This window comes from Marmota monax, unplaced genomic scaffold (genome assembly GCF_021218885.2).
Source record: "Marmota monax isolate L192 unplaced genomic scaffold, Marmota_monax_Labrador192_F-V1.1 WCK01_AAM20220418_F8-fsc00133, whole genome shotgun sequence".
Lineage (NCBI taxonomy): Eukaryota > Metazoa > Chordata > Mammalia > Rodentia > Sciuridae > Marmota > Marmota monax.
In genome coordinates, this window is record NW_026694821.1 from 4,338,649 (window position 1) to 4,359,675 (window position 21,027).

At 40.3% G+C, this 21,027-nt stretch overlaps 1 protein-coding gene across 8 annotated transcripts in view; it reads right to left on the bottom strand.

The window, feature by feature from the left end:
* Positions 1-21,027, bottom strand: part of Pde1c (phosphodiesterase 1C) — a 601,507-nt gene that overhangs the window by 52,450 nt on the left and 528,030 nt on the right. For all 8 annotated transcript variants that reach the window (XM_058573161.1, XM_046426003.2, XM_046426004.2 and 5 more), the window contains 4 exons: positions 18,313-18,433; positions 16,284-16,462; positions 7,845-8,072; positions 1,455-1,532 (listed from right to left, as the gene is read on the bottom strand). In XM_058573161.1, the coding sequence (XP_058429144.1) occupies positions 1,455-1,532; positions 7,845-8,072; positions 16,284-16,462; positions 18,313-18,433 (606 nt within the window). The remainder of the gene's footprint in view (positions 1-1,454; positions 1,533-7,844; positions 8,073-16,283; positions 16,463-18,312; positions 18,434-21,027) is intronic.

The following is a 21,027-nucleotide window of genomic DNA, read 5'->3' on the forward strand; positions in this document are numbered from 1 at the left end:
TGACATGGGTCTGATGATTCCTGGCAAAGAGTCCCTGGTATTTGAACAACCTTTCCCATAAAAGTCCGATTGATATATTACCATTTTGAATTCTATTTTATCTCTGTTTAATTCACTTCTTATTCGCAATTATTCAAGGAGATATGTTCATTAAGTGGTTTCTATTTGCATAAGCAAGTTGGTTAAAAATGACAGATGCGAGTTCCCTAGGTATTGTGTGATAAGACACTTGGAGTGACTTCTTACATCTTAAAAGGAAAGGTTTGAAAATGGATTTCATGCAAGCATGTTGTTATGGCGTAAGGCTAAAAGCTAAAGGAGCTGTTTCATTTTTAATAGAAGTGTGAACGCTCGTGTTTAAATTTCTTCTTATTCCTGAACCTGAATACCCAACACTTGTTCTTATACACAGAATACCTTAGCATCAAATACAATGTCTCCTGGGAAGTTTCAACAAGGGCATGGGACTCTTAACAAAAACCATGCCCAGGAAATTTTCATTTTTAGTTAAATATCATGTCAATGCCTAAAGGGATGCTCAAGAATGAACATGTATGACAAACAAAACAATAAAATATATGTAAAAAGTAAGGGTAGGTTTCTCAATCCAATAGTTCCAAGTGTGGCAGGTAATTTAATTTTGAACTTTCAGGTTTTAGAAAGAATGGAATGTTGTTTATAAAAAGTACAAACGATGCTCATGAAGCACCTCACCATGGTGGTTTATGCTGCATTTTGTGCTGTCACTGCCTTTAGGACTTGTTCTTACTAGCCCAATTGTGTTCTATAACTATACATGTTGCTTTGCAACATTGCGCTGACCCAATTCCTGTTTATTTTTACCAAAAGTAATAATTTACTCAAAGGAAAAAATGTGCAAACTAAAAACACAGAACATGTCCTATTTATGTTGCACAATTCGTGATCAGAAACTCATAAATACATTAGCAGAATGTCTTATTCCATTGCATTGCAGTCAGCAAGTCCAAAATGAAGTTTGGGATTTTGATGAAGTTTAGGATTCAAATATGACCAGTGGGAAAACTGATTTCATGCATGCAAGTAAAGGCAGCATGGCGGTATGGGGTGCAGCTGCCAGCTCAAGGGGCTCTCTCCTTTTTAATAGATGCATGAAGAATTATATTCAAATTTCAAAACCACTCCCTGGAAACTTTCACTTTTAGCTTGATATCATGTCCATGCATAAAGAAATAATTAGGAATGAGCCCATATGACAACCAAAACAATGAAGCATTTCAGAGAAGAAGAGACACAGAAATAATTAGTAAATTATTGAAAATGAGATACCAGAATTATTAAATGTAGTGGACTGGGGTTTTTTTAGGGTGTAAAACTATATTAACCATCTCTATTTCAGTTTCAGGTATGATTCTAACAAGTTTTCAGTAATTGCACATTTTATGGAAAAGGCGTAATGGGAAAGATACTCTTACCATCTGTTTTCTTTGAATCATTTCCGATGTTGGAGTGATCCTTCTTGTCTGTCTTATTTTTACCATCTTTCAAGTCACCTGAAAGCAATAAACGTGACAAACAGTATATGTATATAGCTGAGGGGGAAGTTATGAATATCTCTAAACCTGCCAAGGTAAAAAAAAAGTGTGGCATAATTTTATAGTCACAAGGGAGTACATGTCTCAGTGTAAGCATCTTCCATCACCACGTGTTTGATTCTGGTAATTGGATTATGAAAGGAAATCAAGATTGAAAGTTCCTATCAAACAAGGTTGTAATTAAGTCCACAGTGTTTATCTTCCAAGAAAGGCGGTTCAGAATTATGGTTAGACTGTGGAGTGAGGAAAAGTCTGGGTCAAGTGTAAATTCTACCAATTAATAGCTATTTAACATCTCTGTGCTTCAGTTTTCTTATCTGCAAAATGGGTATATAATGTGTATCTACTGGCATTTAAAATGTATAAATACTGAATATGATACTGCTCAATGATAGCTGCTATTATTCTAAAACAGAGCTATAAATAGTATTCTAATTAACAAGCTTGTCAGAGTATAATTTATAAGGTTAAAAATTTCACCCTTAAACAAATGTAGAATGAACATGTGTGAAAAATACACTGAACTCATGTATGAGGGAGATGGTAAGGATGGTTCTAAGAGCATTTAAGGAAATAGGCATTTTAGAGACATGTTAAAATAAGATTACTAAGAGACAGAAATGTTTATACTCCACAAGGCAATAAAACTATAGCCTTTTTGGTTATCTTCTCTATCAGTCAAAATTTTCCAAATTAGCATATAACGCCAAAGTTATAAGAGTTAATTAGTAAATAGCAAAATAAGACACAGCCATATTCTCCAAAAGCAGGGTTCAGCAGATTAAAGACTATGGGCCAATCAGGCTTGTCACCTGTTGGGGTCAATAAAGTTTTATTGGCATGCACTCATACACATTCACTTACATACAGTCTGTGACAGCTTTCATGTGGCAAAAATTGAAACAACCAAAAATATTTTCTGTCTAGCCCTTTAAATAAAAAGTGTGCTAATCCCTGTCTAGGGTAATTTAATGATCCTTTGGCAGGTCTGTTCAAATTAGGCCAGTGTCATACCAAAAGATCATGGATACCTGCCCCCAGCTTTATTTTAAAGTTTTGGCATATTTATTTTTAATCAATCTTACTAATAGAAGCTTTCTTTTTAGCCCTGCATACATTTAAGAATACGTTACAACTCAAATGTTGTGTACTTACTGAAGCAAAAAGATCCTAATCTAACTAAAGTGAGGATAGTATCCAAGCCTCCAAGATGTGTATGTAAGGAAAAGGATTTATCTTTTTGTTTTTTAGCTTTGTGCCAGGAAGTGTGCTAAATGCTTTGTACGCATCATTTCATTTAATTCTTACAGCAACCTCATTATGAAGGAACTGCTATTGGAAGTAGATAAACTCATCAAAGATTCACTCATTAAATGGTCAATTTGCTAAATTATCAACTCACCAAATGATTGAGGATGTTTTACAAGTTTGAATTTTTCCTGACATCATTGCAGCCACCTGGGCAAACTCTAGCCAGTCCATCTGCATCTTGTGTAACCCACTGTCCCAGCATGCATTTCAGACACTCCCCTGGCCTGGCCTCTGATCCCAACCTTATATCCACATCTCCCTCTGGTGGCAAAACTATTCCAGTCAGCTACTATAGATCTGGTTTAAGCCACTTGTCTGACAGGTTTTTTTTGTTTTTGTTTTAACAAATGGTCAATAGATCTTTCTACAAAGTACTCTCACTTAAGTCAACTTGTAAGGAATTGACCTGAAACACATATGACATATCATCCCTATATTATGGCCGAGGAATCTAAGGTGCACATGTTACACCACAGCCCACGAGGGTGGGTCTGACTCTAGAGACCAAGTTTTCAACTATTGTAGTTATAGCTTCCCTTCAAAGCTCAATTTTTTGATTTCAGGTTTCCATTTCTAAATGCCTTTGGATCTTCAAAGAAATGATTACCTAAGGCTAATGCAAGGCTATTTTTGGCTGTGATCCAGTCTATGAAGTTTGTACTTCTAATTGGACAAATCCTAAGCTAAATTAGATGTTAATAAACTCCAGGTTTTTCTCATTCTTAATTCAGAAATGGGAAGAATGGAGAAGAAGGGACGTCTACCTTGCCCTGGGCCCAAATAGGACAGGTTTAAATAAAGGACATGATTATCTCCTTCTACCACCAGCACTTGTCCAAAGAGAAGGGTCTCTTTAGAAGTCCCATGAAACAATCCCCACAACAGCCTTTCCTTCTTTTAGGACACCAGAGATGGACTCAAGGATCTCAAGCCGTGTAGTCAAATTAGTATCATGCAGAAAAATAACCCTTCTTCCAGAAGCGAGCTTTCACACCCCACATGCACTCTATTTTAGGCCTTCCAGCTTGCTCTGAACTGGAGTTTGACCCACAGCTGCAGCAAGACCAAGATGTCTTCCTAAAGTCAGCAGAAATGGTTCGATTTGCTGGATGCCAGCCAGCAGCCCATGCAGCCTGTATACTCAGCCAGGGTCTGCAAGGCTGAAGGAAGAAGTTGCCTTGATCCAGAGCTTAAAGGAACCTGTAATTGGCAAGAGAAGAGCAAACCCCCAGAACTTCTCTAACCAATATCCTTCAGCCCTCACCTGGAAAATGCCTTGGGCAACCCACAAGGAGGGGTGCCTAGGAAAAGACCCAGGCTTATTTGATGATGTTCCCTGAACAGAACCCATTAGGCAATTTCCCATGGGTTGGGCATAGAGTAATGGCTGATGTGAGCTGTTACTCAATAAACAGGGGCAAACAGAAGAGCCTTTCTGGGCAGTTATAAATCATTTTAATTAGGCTGCTGTAACAAAGTCCCCAATCACCATTAGCCTTTCTTATTATTGCTCTGAATTGATTTCTTTTCCCACCTCTGATTTCATACTCAATTTTTAAGGGAAATGGTAGGCTAGTGCTTTGGAAAATAAACACAGCTGTGGAATCAGGCCAGCCTTGTTGGAGAGGCAGGCTCCTGTGTCTTTCAGGATCCCTACACCCCTGACATCTTCAAAATAAATTGCTGTCCCCTCTGCCCTCTCTGAGTCTTTGTAGGATTTATGACCATTTTTTTGTGTGTCTGGCTTGTTAGTGTTTATTGGTTTCTCTTACTGACTAAGCCAAGGGTTAGCAAACCAGGACCCAGGGGCCAAAGCTGGCCCTGCTGCCTGGTTTTATTATCATCCACAAACTAAGAATGGCTTTTATATTTTTTAAAGGACTGAGAAACAAAAAGATGGATATTTTGTGATGTGAACATCAGATGGAATTCAAATTTTAATTTCCATAAATAAAGTTGTATGGGAATACAGCCTCAATCATTTGCTTTGGTATCATTGTGTCTTTCACGCTAAATGGCAGTGTTGAGTAACTGTAACAGAAACCAGATAGCCCCAAAGCTGCAAATGTTTACTATATGGTCCACTATAGAAAAAGGGTGCCAATCCCTGAAACAAAAAGATAACTGTATAGACTGCAGGCACAACTCCTATTTCTCCTATTCCCCACTTTCTCTGCCATCACCAAATCTGCAAATGATAAGGGTGTGGCAGTTATATAATAGAGAATAGAGACACCCACGAAACTGAGTTTCGAATGGAATCTCTACTGAAAGGTAACTTGACCTTAGGCAAGCGATTTAATCTTAATTTTTCCAACTGTGAGATGGGAATAAGTATCTTAAAAAGTTGTTAGGATTTTTAAATGCTTTAATCTTAGGTAAAATCTCAAGATACAGCATCTGGCACATTAGGTATTCAATAAATAGCAGTACTGTTATGATTACTGTTTTTATTCAAGACATGTTTAGCCAGAAGAAAAAAGGAAGGAAGAAATGCATTTTTCCTCTTCTGTGGCCCCTCCTTTGGAGGAGTGATTTAGCTAGGAGGAGGAGCCGAGTTACCCAGAGCTCACCCCAGCCACCAACTTCCCTTCCGTGCATTTTCCACAAGACTCAACATATTCAGTCCCTGCTGGGGGGTGGAGGCAGTGAGCCCAAAACATACATGGTTCTCCCAGTGTCGAGTTGTAAAGCTCGGCTCAGGTCAGATGCAGGAAGAAGCCCAGGTGCTTAGTAGAACAAGTCCATGTTCCCAGGCCAGCTCCAGTTGCCATGGAACTGACAACTTCATCCTTGACTTTCTGATTTTCTTATCTATTTCTTTGTTGGTTCAGATCTCAGGAGGGGAAGAGAGGGATGGTTTGTATCACCCTCTAAAACTTCAACAGGAGCATCATAAATTCTTATTAACAATTTTTTTTTTCTGGATGATGATGCATTTGACTACAAAACCTACTAAAATGTCTCCAGAACCAGGCTGATAGGGACTGGACTAGCTGGAACAAAGGCCTTCCCTGTCACTTAAGAGTGGTTATGAAGATTAGCTGAAGGAACTAATGCAAACTTCTTGGAGTGTGATATGAGCTATTATCATCATTATATGTTTTAAAATACTCTTTTATGATTATACATAAAACATGGTATATATACTACTATTTTTAAAAGTTAGAGACTGTCATGTAAGTACTTTGCACTATTTCTCATTTCCCCAGGCCCTGTAGCATAATAACTATAGCTAGAAGAAATTGCCTGGTCCTACCGTGCAGGTAAGAAAATGAATATGGAAAGAGAGAACTTAAAACAGCACCTGGCATAAGTCAGTAGATGCTATTGGTTGTTATTTTCTTTGTAGTTTTTGGTACCATGATTATTATTAAGGCTCATAAGAGAACCATGCTGTATGTACATTGAACAGAGACAATGGAAGGTTAAATAACATGGCCAAGGCCACCAAGAAGAGGCAAAGATGTAACTTGAATCTGGGTCTGTCGGACTGCAAAGCTATCTTGCTACCCAGTCACAACCTGGCACTTGTAAGCTGCAGACTCTGAACTTCCTGCCCTTCCCGAAACAAGGGGACCAAGTCCATGCCCTTGAAGGGCATTCATCAAGTCCTCTGTGTCTGGAAGCCTCTTTTCCCTATTTTATCAGCATACTTCAGCTCTTAACACCTAGCTGAGGCCCCATCTCCTCTTGAAGCCTTCTCTGCCTTCACCCTATCTCACACCTTCCTGTTCCAACAAAGTTAATGTCTTTCTTTGCAGTATGTTTTTTGGGGGGCATTTTATCTGCCACACCATGGCTGTTTTCTGTCTGCATTTCACTAGAATTATTTGTGAGGCTGTCTATATTCCCTATGACATCATAGATTTTCTGGGGCTTCTTCATTCTAAATCCCCCATGCCTAGTAAAGCACTTGACACATAGTTGTTAATGAATCAATATCTGTTGTATCAAATATAAGACATCATGAATTAGCTGCACATTATGGTGGCCAGCTCGTCCCAGCTTGCCTAGAACATTTTTCTGTTGTTTATTTTTGTTGTTTGTTTCTGTTGTTTATTTTTTATATTTGTTCTTATTAGTTATCATGACAGTAGAATGTATTTTGACATTTATGGAGTACAACTTCCCATTCTTTTGGTTGTACATGATATAGAATTATACTGGTCATGTGTTCATATCTATATATGCACATAGGAAAGTAATGGCCTGGACCATTTTTTATTTTAAAACTGAAAGTCTTGCTGGGCGCAGTGGCACATGCCTGTAATCCCAGCAGCTCGGGAGGCTGAGGCAGGAGGATCACAAAGTTCAAAGCCAGCCTCAGCAAAAGTGAGGCACTAAGCAACTCAGTGAGACCCTGTTTCTTAATAAAATACAAAATAGGGCTGGGGATGTGGTTCGGTGATTGAGTGCCTCTGAGTTCAATCCCCTGTACCAAAACAAAACAAAACTGAAAGACTTGCATTCCAGGAAATTCTTAGTTTCAGGCAAATTAAAATGGTTGGTCACCATAATACCTGCACGTCTCTGGGTGGTATGTACATACAAACAGCAAGAGGCCTCAGGCAGACCTAAGGCTTGGCTCTCCTGGGGCTGGAACAATTGAGAAGTTCACTTTTCATCCACCCCCCCAGTGAGCTCCCAGGACTGTGCTGGTGTGGTCAGTGGTAATTTGCACCTGGTGGGCAGCTGGGCACTGGCTAGAGTCTCCAGGGCAGCTGGGAGAGCCAGAGAGATGCAAAGCTTCCTAGGGGGAAGGCGCAGGGGAGCTGGTGGCTGATTCTGATGGGATCCTGCTGACATCCCCAGCCAGAGGAGGTGGGATCAGCAGGATCCGATGGTCAGGGAGGCCCTGGGCCAGGAGTTGCCGACATGGGGAAGCATCTGGCCAGCTCCCACTCATCACACTGTGAACACCCCAGAGAACCACTGTCCAGCCGGCAGTCTACTCACCATTCTGCTGCTTTTCTCCTGACTTCTCCGCTTTGGGATTCTTCCCACGAGGCTCGTCGCTTTTGTTTGTGCGAGTTCCGTTGACGTGACTCTTGGGGTCTCCAGATGCCTTTTTCTCAGTCTTGCTGGATGAGCCTTCTTGGGCCTGGCTTTTGGCTTCCATTTCCTTTTGCTTCTCCTCTGCAGCCAGGCGGGCCTTCTCCTCAGCCTCCTTCTTGGCCTTCTCCTCTGATCCGCAGCAAGTCAGGCAAGGAGAAGGAAGCGGGGAAAGAAGTCACACCTTTAGGAGAACTGCCTCTTTCAAAAACAGTAATGACAGTGATCTGCAGTGGGAATTAATACACTCCAATTACCTAAGGTGTCTAGTGCGTGTTCTGAGGGTATTTTTAGTTAACCCAAGTCATATTGGCATATGTATTTAGGAAGACAATAAAACAGCCTCATCATCATGTCATTTCTGAAAACAGTGAGTCAGAGGAGAGGGCAGGGAGAAAATCATTAGGATGACAATGATTAATGAACCAGTATTGTATTGGACATTATTATTACTAATAATAACATTTATTGAGTATGTTCTCTAGGCCAGGTATTATGTAAAGTGCTTTTCGATTCAAGGGTTTTTTTCATTCATTTTTTTGGGGGGAGGGTACCAGAGATTGAATTCTGGGGCACTCAACCACTGAGCCACATCCCAAGCCCTATTTTGTATTTTATTTAGAGACAGAGTTGAAGTTGCTTAGTGCCTCACTTTTGCTGAGGCTGGCTTTGAACTCACAAGCCTCCTGCCTCAGCCTCTTGAGCTGCTGGGATGACGGGCGTGTGTCACTGCACCTGGCTCTTTTCATTCTTAAAACAACTTTTCAGCAGCTACTGTTATTATGACCCTATTTATAGATATGGAAATTAAGCCTCAGAGAGAAGATAAAAGTTTCCTCCAGCCACAGGGAAAAGAAAAAGAACAGCATTTTATGTAGGTTTGCTTAGGACCTAGACATACGTGATTAATTGCAAAACAAAAAGGGCAAATAACCAACAACAGAACAATACATATTCAGGCCACTGTTTGTTAATTAATAAATAAGAAGAGGACAGTTGTGCCCAAACAAACATCGTCCTCAACTGTCCTCAGAATTAGAGTGGCTGTTAGGTTGGCCAGGTACTGAGTCTGTGTCCTCCCCTTTAATGAAAGTGCATCAGCATTATTTCAAATTCAGCTGATTATGAAAGGGCTTGGCTCTGTGCTTAATGTAAAGTACAGCATCACTGCATAGGTCAAATATTTATGAAAAGGTTGGTTTTTTCACTCAATGAATATTTATTGAGCAGCTACAGTGTCAAGCACTCTTTTAGGTATTGGGAATACAATCACAAGCAAGATGGAATCATGGAAAAGCTCATTTTTAAACAAACAAATGACTGAAATAATTTCAAATGGTATAAAGTGCTTTGCAAAAAAACAAAGCAGAGTGAAGTAATGAAATACCATCAGCTTTAGAAATGTTCAAAGGACAATGAGTTGGCCACTATGGCCAAAGCAGATTTGGCAAATGGTCACTAAGAGATGATGTGGTCAAATGGCCAAGGACAGGCAGGGTTCAGAACATGCAGGGGCTGGGAGGCATCCAGGGGAGCTCTGTGGAAGAGAACAAGATTCATGGAAAGCTCCCAGCAGGGCCCAATCCTCCTTGAGATCTAGAGACTCACTCTCTATATGTTCAGCTCACTCAAAAGGCCTTCTAGACTGTGCCATCAACCTCCACTGTGAAAAGCATGGCTATATTTTTCTCTAGATGTCTTAAAAATGCCCACATCTCATTATCAGGAGTCCTCTCCCCCCTCCCCACCGTGTTAGTCCTGGTCTTGAGAAAAACCTGGACTTCATAGATGGTATGTTTGTTTTTAATCAAGCACACACAAGAGTGGTTATGCATCTGATCATGTTTCCCTTTGTTTTAGCTGCTAAAGTGCTCAAAGTTCAAATTTTACTTTTCCTGCCTATTTGCTCACCTCAAATGTTCTCCTTAACATATTAGGGCATTTTCATCCATTATTTTATTGCTCCATCAACCCATCTATCCATTCACCCACCTACCCACTCATCCATTCACTCATCTGTCCAAACCAAAGGCCTGGCCTCACCCCAGACAAATTAAATCAGATTCTGAAGAGACAGGGACCAAAATAGGATATGTGAAATGTTTTTTAGGTGATCCAAACAAGCAGTAAGGGTGGAGAAAGACTGATTCAAAGTTTAAGAGTTTGCCATTCAGCATGTCATGACTCTCTACTTCCCAACACGATTCTTTACAGCTTACATTGAAAGGAGAAGGAAATATTTCTTTATAAATAACAAAACGACGTGCCTACCTATCATGTCTTCTAACTTCTACAGAAAGGTATGACATAAAAGTGAAAGAACGCCCACGTGGATGGCAAGACGGTATTCCCAGTGGACTGCAGGCCACAGAAGATCCCTAGAATGCTCCCCCATGCTCCCCCTCATCCTTCTGTAATGCCCTAAGGATAGGGGTTAAATGTCACCTCCAATCACTGCTTGGCACAGCACCTGGCACACAGCACATATTCATGAAGGACCTGTTGACTCAGTGAAATGTACCCCAGGGGTGTGGTGGACACTCTCTACCAATGTACCTTCCTTGTCCGTTTTCCATCTTCAGCTATCTAGATGAGTACACAATACAGAAAATATGCCTACTGTGAAAGAGTCATGTGTTGAATATTAGCTTCCTTTAACTGCTAAGGTGAGTAAAATTATGACTGTTCTGACTACATGGGGAAGGAATCTGAGGCGAGAAGGAGGAGAATTCATGTATACTCAGCCTTCAGAATCAGGGAAAACAATTTATATCTCTTCCAACAGTATCCCTACTGCTGACAAGCTGTCAGCATTTAAAATATCCCTAAGTTGAACATAATTTTGATGAAAAGTGAAGGTGTTAAATTCTGGTTTGCTACCAAAGACCGTAAAATATTATATGAGCAAGAAAAATTCATTTGACAACTAAGTCAGACCAATTTTCCACAGGAATCTAACAAAAGTTTTGTTTAAAAACTGAGAGGAGACATATTTCAGAAACAAATCTGCTTCAGCTCAAGTGCGGCTGGCATCGGGCAATTAATGTTTAAATTCAGGAATTTAAATGCATTCTTTTGGCATCATGATCAAATTAGATATGAGCCTTCCTCCCTGTGTAGTTCATTCCTCTGCAGTGATCACTTTCAAGAGGGTGGCTCTGCTCATGTCTGAAATAGCTGATACAAGTGCCATCGGCCCATAGGGTACCCTAAAAGATAATACTCAAAACAAATAGCAAAAACAAGCAAACACACAGACAGAAAACAACGCAGCAACAGGAGGCAGGCTCTCTACCGCAATCAGATTCCTTCATGTTTCCAAGGTGAAATTACTAGTACAGATTAATAAGAAAAAAATAGGTGGCCACACTGTTGATTGGTTGGCACTGTTAATTGGTTCATACCAACAGGTTCCAATGATGTTACGGATACAAAGGACACATTTTCAAGTCTGAGGTTTAGCATCCTTGGCACCCCTAGGCCTCTAGGCTAGCAGGATTCAAGTTTCATTTTCTAATTGCTTTCCATTTCAAACTATGTGTCACGATGTGACTCACTATGAAAATGGCCAATGGCAAGCAGCTCAACAGTTAGGGTGGAACAGAGCCCTCAAGATCCAGTAATTACATTCCTCCTAACAGACAGCTGATTCTGCCCCACACTGAACATCTGTAGAGACTCAAAGAAACACACTTGATTTCTTTATTATTTACATTCTTGAACAATAATACTATGGGCTCTGTAGTTAATAATGCATTGGGATAGTTACTCGTTGATATAATTTTCTGAATCTGTACTTAAACTACCACAAACAAAGAGAAAGAAAAAAAAAAAAAAACAGGAACAGGGGACTGACAGACAGACTGGGGGGGAGGGCGGTGGCCCTGGGAAAGCAACCAAAACACTACGTGATCTTTCCATTGTGTTCAGTACCAGAAAAATAGAAAGGAACTTTCAGGTACATCTAAGAACTCACAGGTGTTCCCATAGCAACTTCCCGAAAATTTTAGTCAAAGAAGTACTACGGGTGACAGAAAATTTCAATTAATGCTAAAAACTCAAAAATGAGGAAAACATGTCAATTGGGTAAGTGAAACGTGCAAGTGAAACTAGTGAAATTTATTGCCAAATAAAATTGTTGCTAAACTAGAAATGAAATTTGATGAAACTATGAAAAAACAATATTTAAGAGTAATTTGATTATAAAAGAACACTTCACACCAGGCATAGTGGTGCATGCCTGTAATCCCAGCAGCTCAGGAGTATGAGGGCAGAAGGATCCTGAGTTCAAAGGCAGCCTCAGCAAAAGCAAGGTGCTAAGCAACTCAGTGAGACCCTGTCTCTAAATAAAATGCAAAATAGGGTTGGGGATGTGGCTCAGGAGTGGAGTGCCCCTGAGTTCAATCCTTGCTACGTTCCCTTAAAACAAACAAACTTCACTTATAACCAACTAGTTTGAAATTCCCCTCTTCAATAAAAGCTGAGAATTGATGAAGGAAATGAGCAAAAATTAACTGAATTTCTCAACATTGCAATGAAGCATCACTATATACTCTTCCATGTATACATTTATGGAGAATTATAATTAAATAGAAAACCTTAAAAGTAATTTCTAAAAAATGAAATTAGGAGGTATAAAAAGAAGAGGCCATAAGCAAAGTTAACAGCATAAGACCAACTGGGGTAGAGTACAAATTGGAAGATATTTTGACAACTGAAGAATTACCGTCCTCAATATATAAAAATAATTATGACTCAATGACATGAATGTAAACATTCTGATGGAAAAATAAAGGAGGAAATGGTAAACAGAAATAGGCATTCTTACTATATGTCCAATTGAGAGAGAAAATTTCTTTAAAAATTTAGAGAAATTTTATAGTATAATAACCAAGAATTTAAAAACTTTTCATCTGCCTTGACAGAGGAATATCAGATCTAGGAATTTATACCAGATAAATAATCTGAAGTATGCTCAAAAACTTTTGAATATGTAGGTACATAATAATGTTATATGTAATAGTGAAGTGGAAATCTAATACTGAATAATAAAGAAGGATTCAACTATGGTTCTGTAGATGATGGAGCCACTTAAGTCAGAATATGCAGCATCAGGTTAAATAATACTCAGAATAGAAAAAAAAAAATAGAATACAACACATATTCTAGTATGATCCCAATTTGGTAGGGGAAATGTTTACTTACACATATACATAGTTAAACAAATAAAAAAGAATGACTTTAGGATATGAACTGCCGCAGTCTGGCTGGGCACAATATAGTTAAAATCCTGAATAGGTCATAAGCACTTATGGCCTAAACACATATTATTCTTACATCAGAAAATTCATGTTAAAATATATTAAATATGGGATGGAAATTGATATAGATCTGACTTGCAAACTGTTATACAGAATATCTTGATTGGGAATAATGATATGTAGCCCTAAAAGTTATAAAAAATTGTGATGTAACATTTCCTAAGAACTATGGATTCTGGCCTAGTTGGCTTTGTAAATTAGGTTGGTTAATAAAACCAAGACTTGTGATCCAATTCCATTTCCAATCAGTTTAATGACAATATATGTTTAAATGCCACATGGAGGGCAGACACTTTTGAAATCAGGGTCCTCTGAGGGGAAATGGGGAAAAACAAAGCAATGTGAAACACAGCCTGGGATTATCTAATCAAGCTGACCACCAAAACAAATGCAAACCGAACTTCTCATTAGTATCAGTCAAATAGTCAACAGTATTACCAGGAAGCCAAAAATGTTATAAAAACATTAGCTTTAGGTTGGTATTTTTACCACCTGCATCTTGACTTTGCTTTACAACTGCTAACCTTCTTTTCTAAAGTATTTAAATAACAGCTGCCATTTATCAGGCACTACCATGTGCAGGCTCTGTTCTTAGTGCTTTGCATGTTATCTCTCTGTGCATCAAGTCTGTCATGTTCATTATCATGCCCAAAGTGGACTCTAAAAGAACCCAGCTGAATTTGCCAAAGAACCTTGCAAGTCAGGATTCAATTCTCCATTTGCCCACTTACTGAAATCTGCCTTGGTAACCAAATGATCTTCCCACAAAATACCCATAACCCGGGCTCTGCACCTGGATCCTCTCCTTTCTCCTTGTTCCCATTTCTAATGCCTCCTTCAGGTCCACTCAGGTGTTCTTCAAATCCTGACTACACAGGGCCTTACGAAAGGCCCAAGCAGGGTGAGGGAATAGTTGTTCTATGCTGCTAAAATAGCCTAACACATCTTTATCTGCATACCTAATACATTGAAAAATTTGAGCTATTTACCTGTCCTTTTTTAAAAAGCCAGTTTTCCATAGGAAAAGAAATTGCCTAGTATTTTCCCAGGTAATTAGTTTCAGAAAGTAATTTTTGTAAGCTAGATGATTGCAAACAAACTATTTTGAAGTACCTCTTTAAACTGTGCCTTGTCAGGACTTGGATTTTCAAGTGCAATTGATTGCGAGTGTGTGCTTCTTTTGACATGATGCAGGAGCTGCCATGGCTGCTTGCAATGCCTGCCAACATGGAGGATTTGAATGTTTACAGCATTTGAATGGACTGCGAGACCTCCAACACTTAAAATATGGAAGAGGTGTTGGCTCCCTCTGCAGCTCAGGGTGCAACATCTGTCCCAAATGATAAGGGTCCAATTATGCCCTAGAAGCACCCTAAATACAAACACTTTGCCTCTCCTCAATGAGCAGCCATGTGGACAGGATTTTGTGGGCAAGTCACATTGTTGGACTTTTAAATAACTCCAACAGTGAGGCTGCTCCTCTCCACTGATGTATAAGGATCGAGACTTATACAGTCATGCTCTTCCACTATATGGTATCAAAGTATCCTCCAAATTTCACAAGTTGAAAATTTAATCCCTAAATTTATACATTGCTTCAAGGTGGGACCATTGGGAGGTAATTAGGATTAGAAAAGGTCATAAGTCTGGGCCTTCATGATGGCAGGAGTGACTCTGTAGAAAGGAGAAGAGAAGCTGAGCTAACATGCTTGGTCTGCCTCACCAAGTGATGTCCTCCACTAGGCAGATGCCAAGAGTGTGTTCTTGCACTTCTTAGCCTCCAGAACTGTGAAACAAATACATTTTTTAGTCTTTATAAATTTCCAAGCTTAGGTATGTTCTTATAGCAACAGAAAATGGACTAAGACATCCACCATCCCACCCTTCTTTTCACACGTTGCCCTGAAACTGGGAGAATAAAATTGTGGGGAGTGTGTTTGGGTTAAAACCCTCCTTGACTGCTGTGAGGGTCTGGGGCTCAGGGTTTGTGGAGGCTGGTGACAAGTACAAGGTTGCGACTGAAGTCCTACGCTTCCTATGCAGGCAACTCCAAAGTAATGTCTCTGTCCCTCTCCTGCCAAAGACTGCCACCACTGAGGATAAAGATGATGTCTGTTACTCATCTCTATGTCCTCAGCACTAGACACACCACAGATGTCAGCAAAAACTGACTATTGTTGAAGGCTCACCTCCACACAGCTCACTGGAATCAGGCCCTTCACTGAGCCCCAAGAGTCACCCACATCTGTATCTCTGGCTGGAACCAGGCCTCACAGCTTTACCCCCTCACATCAGGTTTTTGCCACCTCTGTTTATGGTGCCTCCGGACCTAAGATACAGGCTGCTCACGTAGCACATGCTGATCGTGAAGTTCATTTGTTCACACCAGCATGTTAAGCTTCCAAGAAATGAGTGAATTTCCGACTTTGTGAATAGTCCCACAAGACAGTTTTTCTGGTCTGAACTTTTGATGATGTTTACTCAGGGGATTCTGTTTACTTACAAGTCACACCATCTCAGAAAAGCAGTTTTACGGTCGGAGCAATGAGTGAATGGAAATAGTGAATATGAAAGAAACATAAAAATGCATGCACATAAGGAAAGAAAAGCTCCTAATATCCCAATATAATGGCCAAGGTGGGTATTGGCTGGGCTTGGCTTAGGCAAAAGAAAACAGTAAAGGCCTCAGAACATGAAATGAGTCTGTCAAGATGGTCTAACAAAAACCAAGAAATAATAATACCCATCCCCCACAGAATCATCACACCAGGAAAAAGAGTCCAGTTAAATCACAAAGGGCAAGATGGCAGGAGGCACCGAGGCCTGCCACAGTTTACCACACATTGAGTTTCAGGTAATGAAGATCAAAGATGGGAGAGCCTAATATTCATTGACTGCAGCACCCTGAGCACTTGTGTTTTATTTGCAACATTCATAGTCAGGGAAGGCAACCATTGCTTCATGAGTGAATGCTGAGTTGGTTTAGGTGTCCTAGAAGATTCTTTCCCCCATAGCATATTACCTTTTGGCACCTTGGCTCTCCATCTCTCCCGATTGATGTGCACCACCTCCGTCCAAGTGGCTTTAAAGCTCTTATAGTCAACAGGGATAACGGAATTGTTGATGGGGGCACTTCCTTCCGACCCAGAGCTCTTGACACCTGATCGCTGCTTTGCATCTGATGAGCTGATGCTGTTCAAACTGGAGGACAAAACAAGAAATTGCACGGAAGAGGGGTGTTACTGTTTGAAAGACTTATGCAACAAGCAAACCCAAGAGAAAGGCAGTTAGCACTCGTCAATATGTTGTCATAAAATTCCTGGGTCCTGAAAATATATTCCTGGAAATACATTTTCTAAATATGAAAGGTGGGAAATTCTAAATTTTCAGCAGGAAAAATATCGACCCTGCATCCTCAGGAGTCTTCACAGTCCTCCTTCTCTTCTGTGCTGAGTGATCCCTTCTTTTTTCCTGTACCTAGAATCCACCCACATGAATTTTCCAGTCTATTATCTCATATAAATGAATTTGAACTTGGAAATCTACTTGTTACACAGTTTACCCCCTGCTTCTACACTGGCTGCTTTTCCAAGTTACCCAGCAATTTGGTCCTCTCTCTCTCCTTCTCCAGCTCCTCCCTTGTCCTGGACTCAGTGTCCCTTTGATCTTGGTTTTCTGAGTACACAAGGAGTGAGGATTTCCTCATGTGCCTTGGAGATGACAGAGAAACACACACAGCTTGGAGGTTGTGGAGGATGAAGTTGTGCAAAAGGCCTTACTTTAAATGAATACTACTTTATTCTTTGAATGTGGGTGATTTAGCAAATATCAGAAAATACCATCCTCAGAGGCTAAGGCAGTGACTGGCATAAATGACTATGACAATGAAGACCAATTTGTCACTAAATGACAGTGAAGACTGCCTGGAGAAGCAAAGTAAGTTTCAACCAGTGCTTAAAGAGCCCTGGGATTGTGAGGACTTGGTCACGGGCTTCTGTCCTCTTTGTTAGCAACCTCAATGGTAGTCCATCTTGAGTATCCCTGACATCTCCCTGACCTAATGTTCCTCTTACTTCCCTCCTCCCCATTAACTTCTTTTCCTGATCTTTTCTTCTCTTCTTCCTATCCACTCTATGTTTTTTCCTCCTTGATGATGAAGCCCAGGGTTTTGCATGGATGAGGAGGAGAATGTCATTATAGTAGTAGCAGTAGTAACAGTAGCAATAGTGTATAGTAACACTAGCTATAGTAGTGGTGGAGGTATTAGTAGTTTTCATTCAAGTCATAGTGGTGGCAGTAGTAATAGTACTAGCAGTAGTAGTAATATAGGTGTAGTAGTTGTAGGAGCAGTGGCGGTAACCCTGCCAATAAAGACTAATTGCCAGCTTTAATGCAGTTAAATTTAATGCCAGATTCTGTTCTAAGCAATTATATAATGAATAACTCACTGAATCTTCCCAGCAACCTATGAATATTATAATCCATACTTTCCCAGATGAGGAAAACGAGGAACCTGCCTGAGACTGCACAGGTAATAAGTGATGGAGTCTGGATTCTAACACCAGCACGCTCACTCCAGAGTCTGAGTTCTCCTAGTCTACACTCTTCTCCATTTGGAACAACAGCACTGAAGCAGAAGGCAATTAAAAATGTTCAGGTTTTTTTTTTTTCTCTATTCATTCTCTTCTTGAACCTAGAAATGAAAGTCAGTTTCAGTTCTTGTAAGAACTCTGATCAGTGGTACCATCTTTTTGAAGAATCAGGAGCAAGGCTGTCTGGGAGCAGTAGGCTAAAGTTCAGCGGTTGCTCCTGCCATGAGCAAAGGCCAAGAGAGGACCGGGATTGGGGGCACCAGGGACCTGCCAGTCATAATTTGAATGTGGGTTACCATTTTCAGGCCAGCCTGGAGAGTACAGAGAGTATAGTTTTAACTTCTCTGAGGAAATAAGCAGTAGATCTCTCAAAAAAAGAAGGTGAGGATCCCCACCAACAGGAGGGGATCCTTGAGGACAGGCCAACCCCCACGCCCATCCTCAAACTTCTCCACTGACCTTGAGCGCCTCTGTCCTGTCCCACCAGTCTGGGAGGTTTCATGGATTAATGGACTCACAATCTTTTCGGTCATGTCCGTGAGCACAGTGAAGGTCGGTTCCACAATGAAATCAATAAAACCTGCAGAGAAACAGCAATGCCTCAGAGGAACTACAGAGTCAATGGGCTGTTCCACGTTCCCCAGGGGAAACTGGTGAGTCTTTTCTGTCTTTTAAAATTCGTCTGTACAGGAGCTAAAGATCAGATTAAGAGCCAGCGGGTCTTGTTCGTTTAATAGATTCCTTGATTTGAATGCCATGAGTCAGTTCTGTGTCTCCTTCCTAACTTTATGGCTTTTCAATAGGAAATACAATTAAGTACTTTAAAATACATATTCAGCACCTGCTGTGTAATAAGCAGTGTAATAGGAATTGTGAGAAGAATAACAGCACCGGCCTGCCCACAAGGAATTTACAGGAGAGATTAAATGAACACAAAGATGACCCCAAGGAGCATTTGGAGGGCCAGAGGAGGACAGATGAATACTCCTGGGAAGGTGAGAGAGAGGGGACACTGCCCTCCGCTGACAGACCTGTGAACATCTTTATGAGGTTGTAGTGTTTGAGCTGAGGGCTTAAGAATGGGTGGAGAGGAAGACAGGGCCACTCATTCTGGGTAGACAGGGTGGGGTTAGTGAAGTGGCAGATGGGACAGTGCAGGAGGTGTTGAGCAATGTTTGGGGGCTTCTGGACTCTTTTAGACTTAAGAAAAGAAAGCTCAGAAGGTAGATCACCCATTGTTCAGGAAGGGGGATTCCTAGGGAGCTGGGACCTAACAGGGCACTGGAAACCCCTGAAGATGTCTGAGCAACACTGTAATAAGATTTTCAAAATGTTCTTTGGGAAAGTTAATATGGCAAGATGGATGGGAGGGGAGTGAGCCACGTGAAAGTTGGAAGAAAACTAATATCAACCAAAGGATATTTTCCCAGTGGATATCTGGAAATGTATGAATACATATTTGGTTTTCACCATGATGGACATTGGGGTGATACCAGTCTTTGATGCTCAGCAGTGAAAGATGCTAAAAATTCCTACCATGGAATTGACAAAACAAGAATTGTCCTAACCACGTATCAGTAGTATCCTGATAAACACTGAAAGCCACATTTGTGTTCGTTAATTATAGTATAATGTTGAGCTCAAACTCAAGTATTTGATGGTCCCATTATGACTTTTCCCCCAAGTTAAATGCAACATATCCAAACCAAAGCTAACATATTAGCTTTTCCTCCAACCTTGTAACTGAGATTGAGGTTCAACCACGTACTCTAAATTCCCTCCTTTCCCAGAACTTTGTATTCAGCCAAATCCTTCTCACTTGGTATGCCATCTTTACTCTGGAGAGTCCCTCTGGAGAGTCACCAACTCAGTTCTGACAAGCCTCATCTTTTCCTCCCAGTCCTGCAGGAGGCATCCAATGGGTTTCCTCACTGCTATTCTTAACCAAAACCCTCCAACTCATCCTCCCTACTACTGGTGGGGAAGTGTTTCTAAAAGAGGGTCAGCAAACTTTCTGCAAAAGACTAGAGGGTGACTTTAGGTTTTGTAGGCCACTCGTCTCTATTAAAACCACTCAGCTCTGCCGCCTGTAGTGCAAAAGCACAGGCAATATGTAAATGAAGGGGCATAGCTGTGTTATAATAAAATTTATTTACAAAAACAGGTGGTGGATCCAATTACGCCCACAGGCTAAAACATGAATTTAAGTGTTATTTAACCTTGCATTAAATTCTTTAGGTAGATCCTCATTCTGGACAGAAAGTGTAGGCATGTGCTATTCTTAACGCAATATAAAATCTGGGCCTGATTTTCTCTCCAGACATGTCCTTTGCTGCATCCTACTCCCTTCCTACTGCTCCTGCCATATGGAGCTGTTTAGAATTCACTGACCACAATTTATCTTCTCTGTTGTATGTCCTCCTGGACTGCCGTCCCACCCACCCCTAACTCATCTCTAATACGATTCACTATTTGCCTAGATAACACCGGCTTACTTCCCAGGATGCAGCTCAATGATTTCTCTCCAGTAAGTCTAGAATGGACCACTGGGTCTAAGGGTTCCCACACTCTATTTTGTACTGCGAGGTTCAACATTCAGAAATCTACCTTAACATATTAATGCTCTGAAAGATTTTTGTTTTTATAACATCTTACCCACTCCCCCCTAACTGATTTAATATCTTGGAAGACAGATACATATATCACTTGTCTTTGATTTTATAATGTCTATTTTAATGCATAGCAGTGTCTAATACTTGACAGGATTCAAGTTATATTATGAAAAAAAAATGAACAAGGATTCAAAATACAAGTAGAAAAATTGATAAATGCTTATTAAATTTATTTTTTGAATGATTTCACTCTTCAAGGTGGAGATTACTGATGATATTTAATGTATGCATTACATTTAATTTATGGATGGCACTGCTACCACCGCCCATAGCTGAAGATTTTTGCTATACAAGTAATGTAGTCATTAACAATACAAAAGTGATCCTCACCAAAAAGTAATGTTTTGTTTAGTTTAAAAAAAAAAGAAAAGGAAGGAAGAAAAATATTTGAAGAGCTATTCCTGGAAGTAGAGTCATCCAGAAAATGGGTCCATCCTAAACACTGAACTAGCAGTAGCATCACGAGGAGATATGCCATAGAGACTTCTAGTGTTGTAAGCAG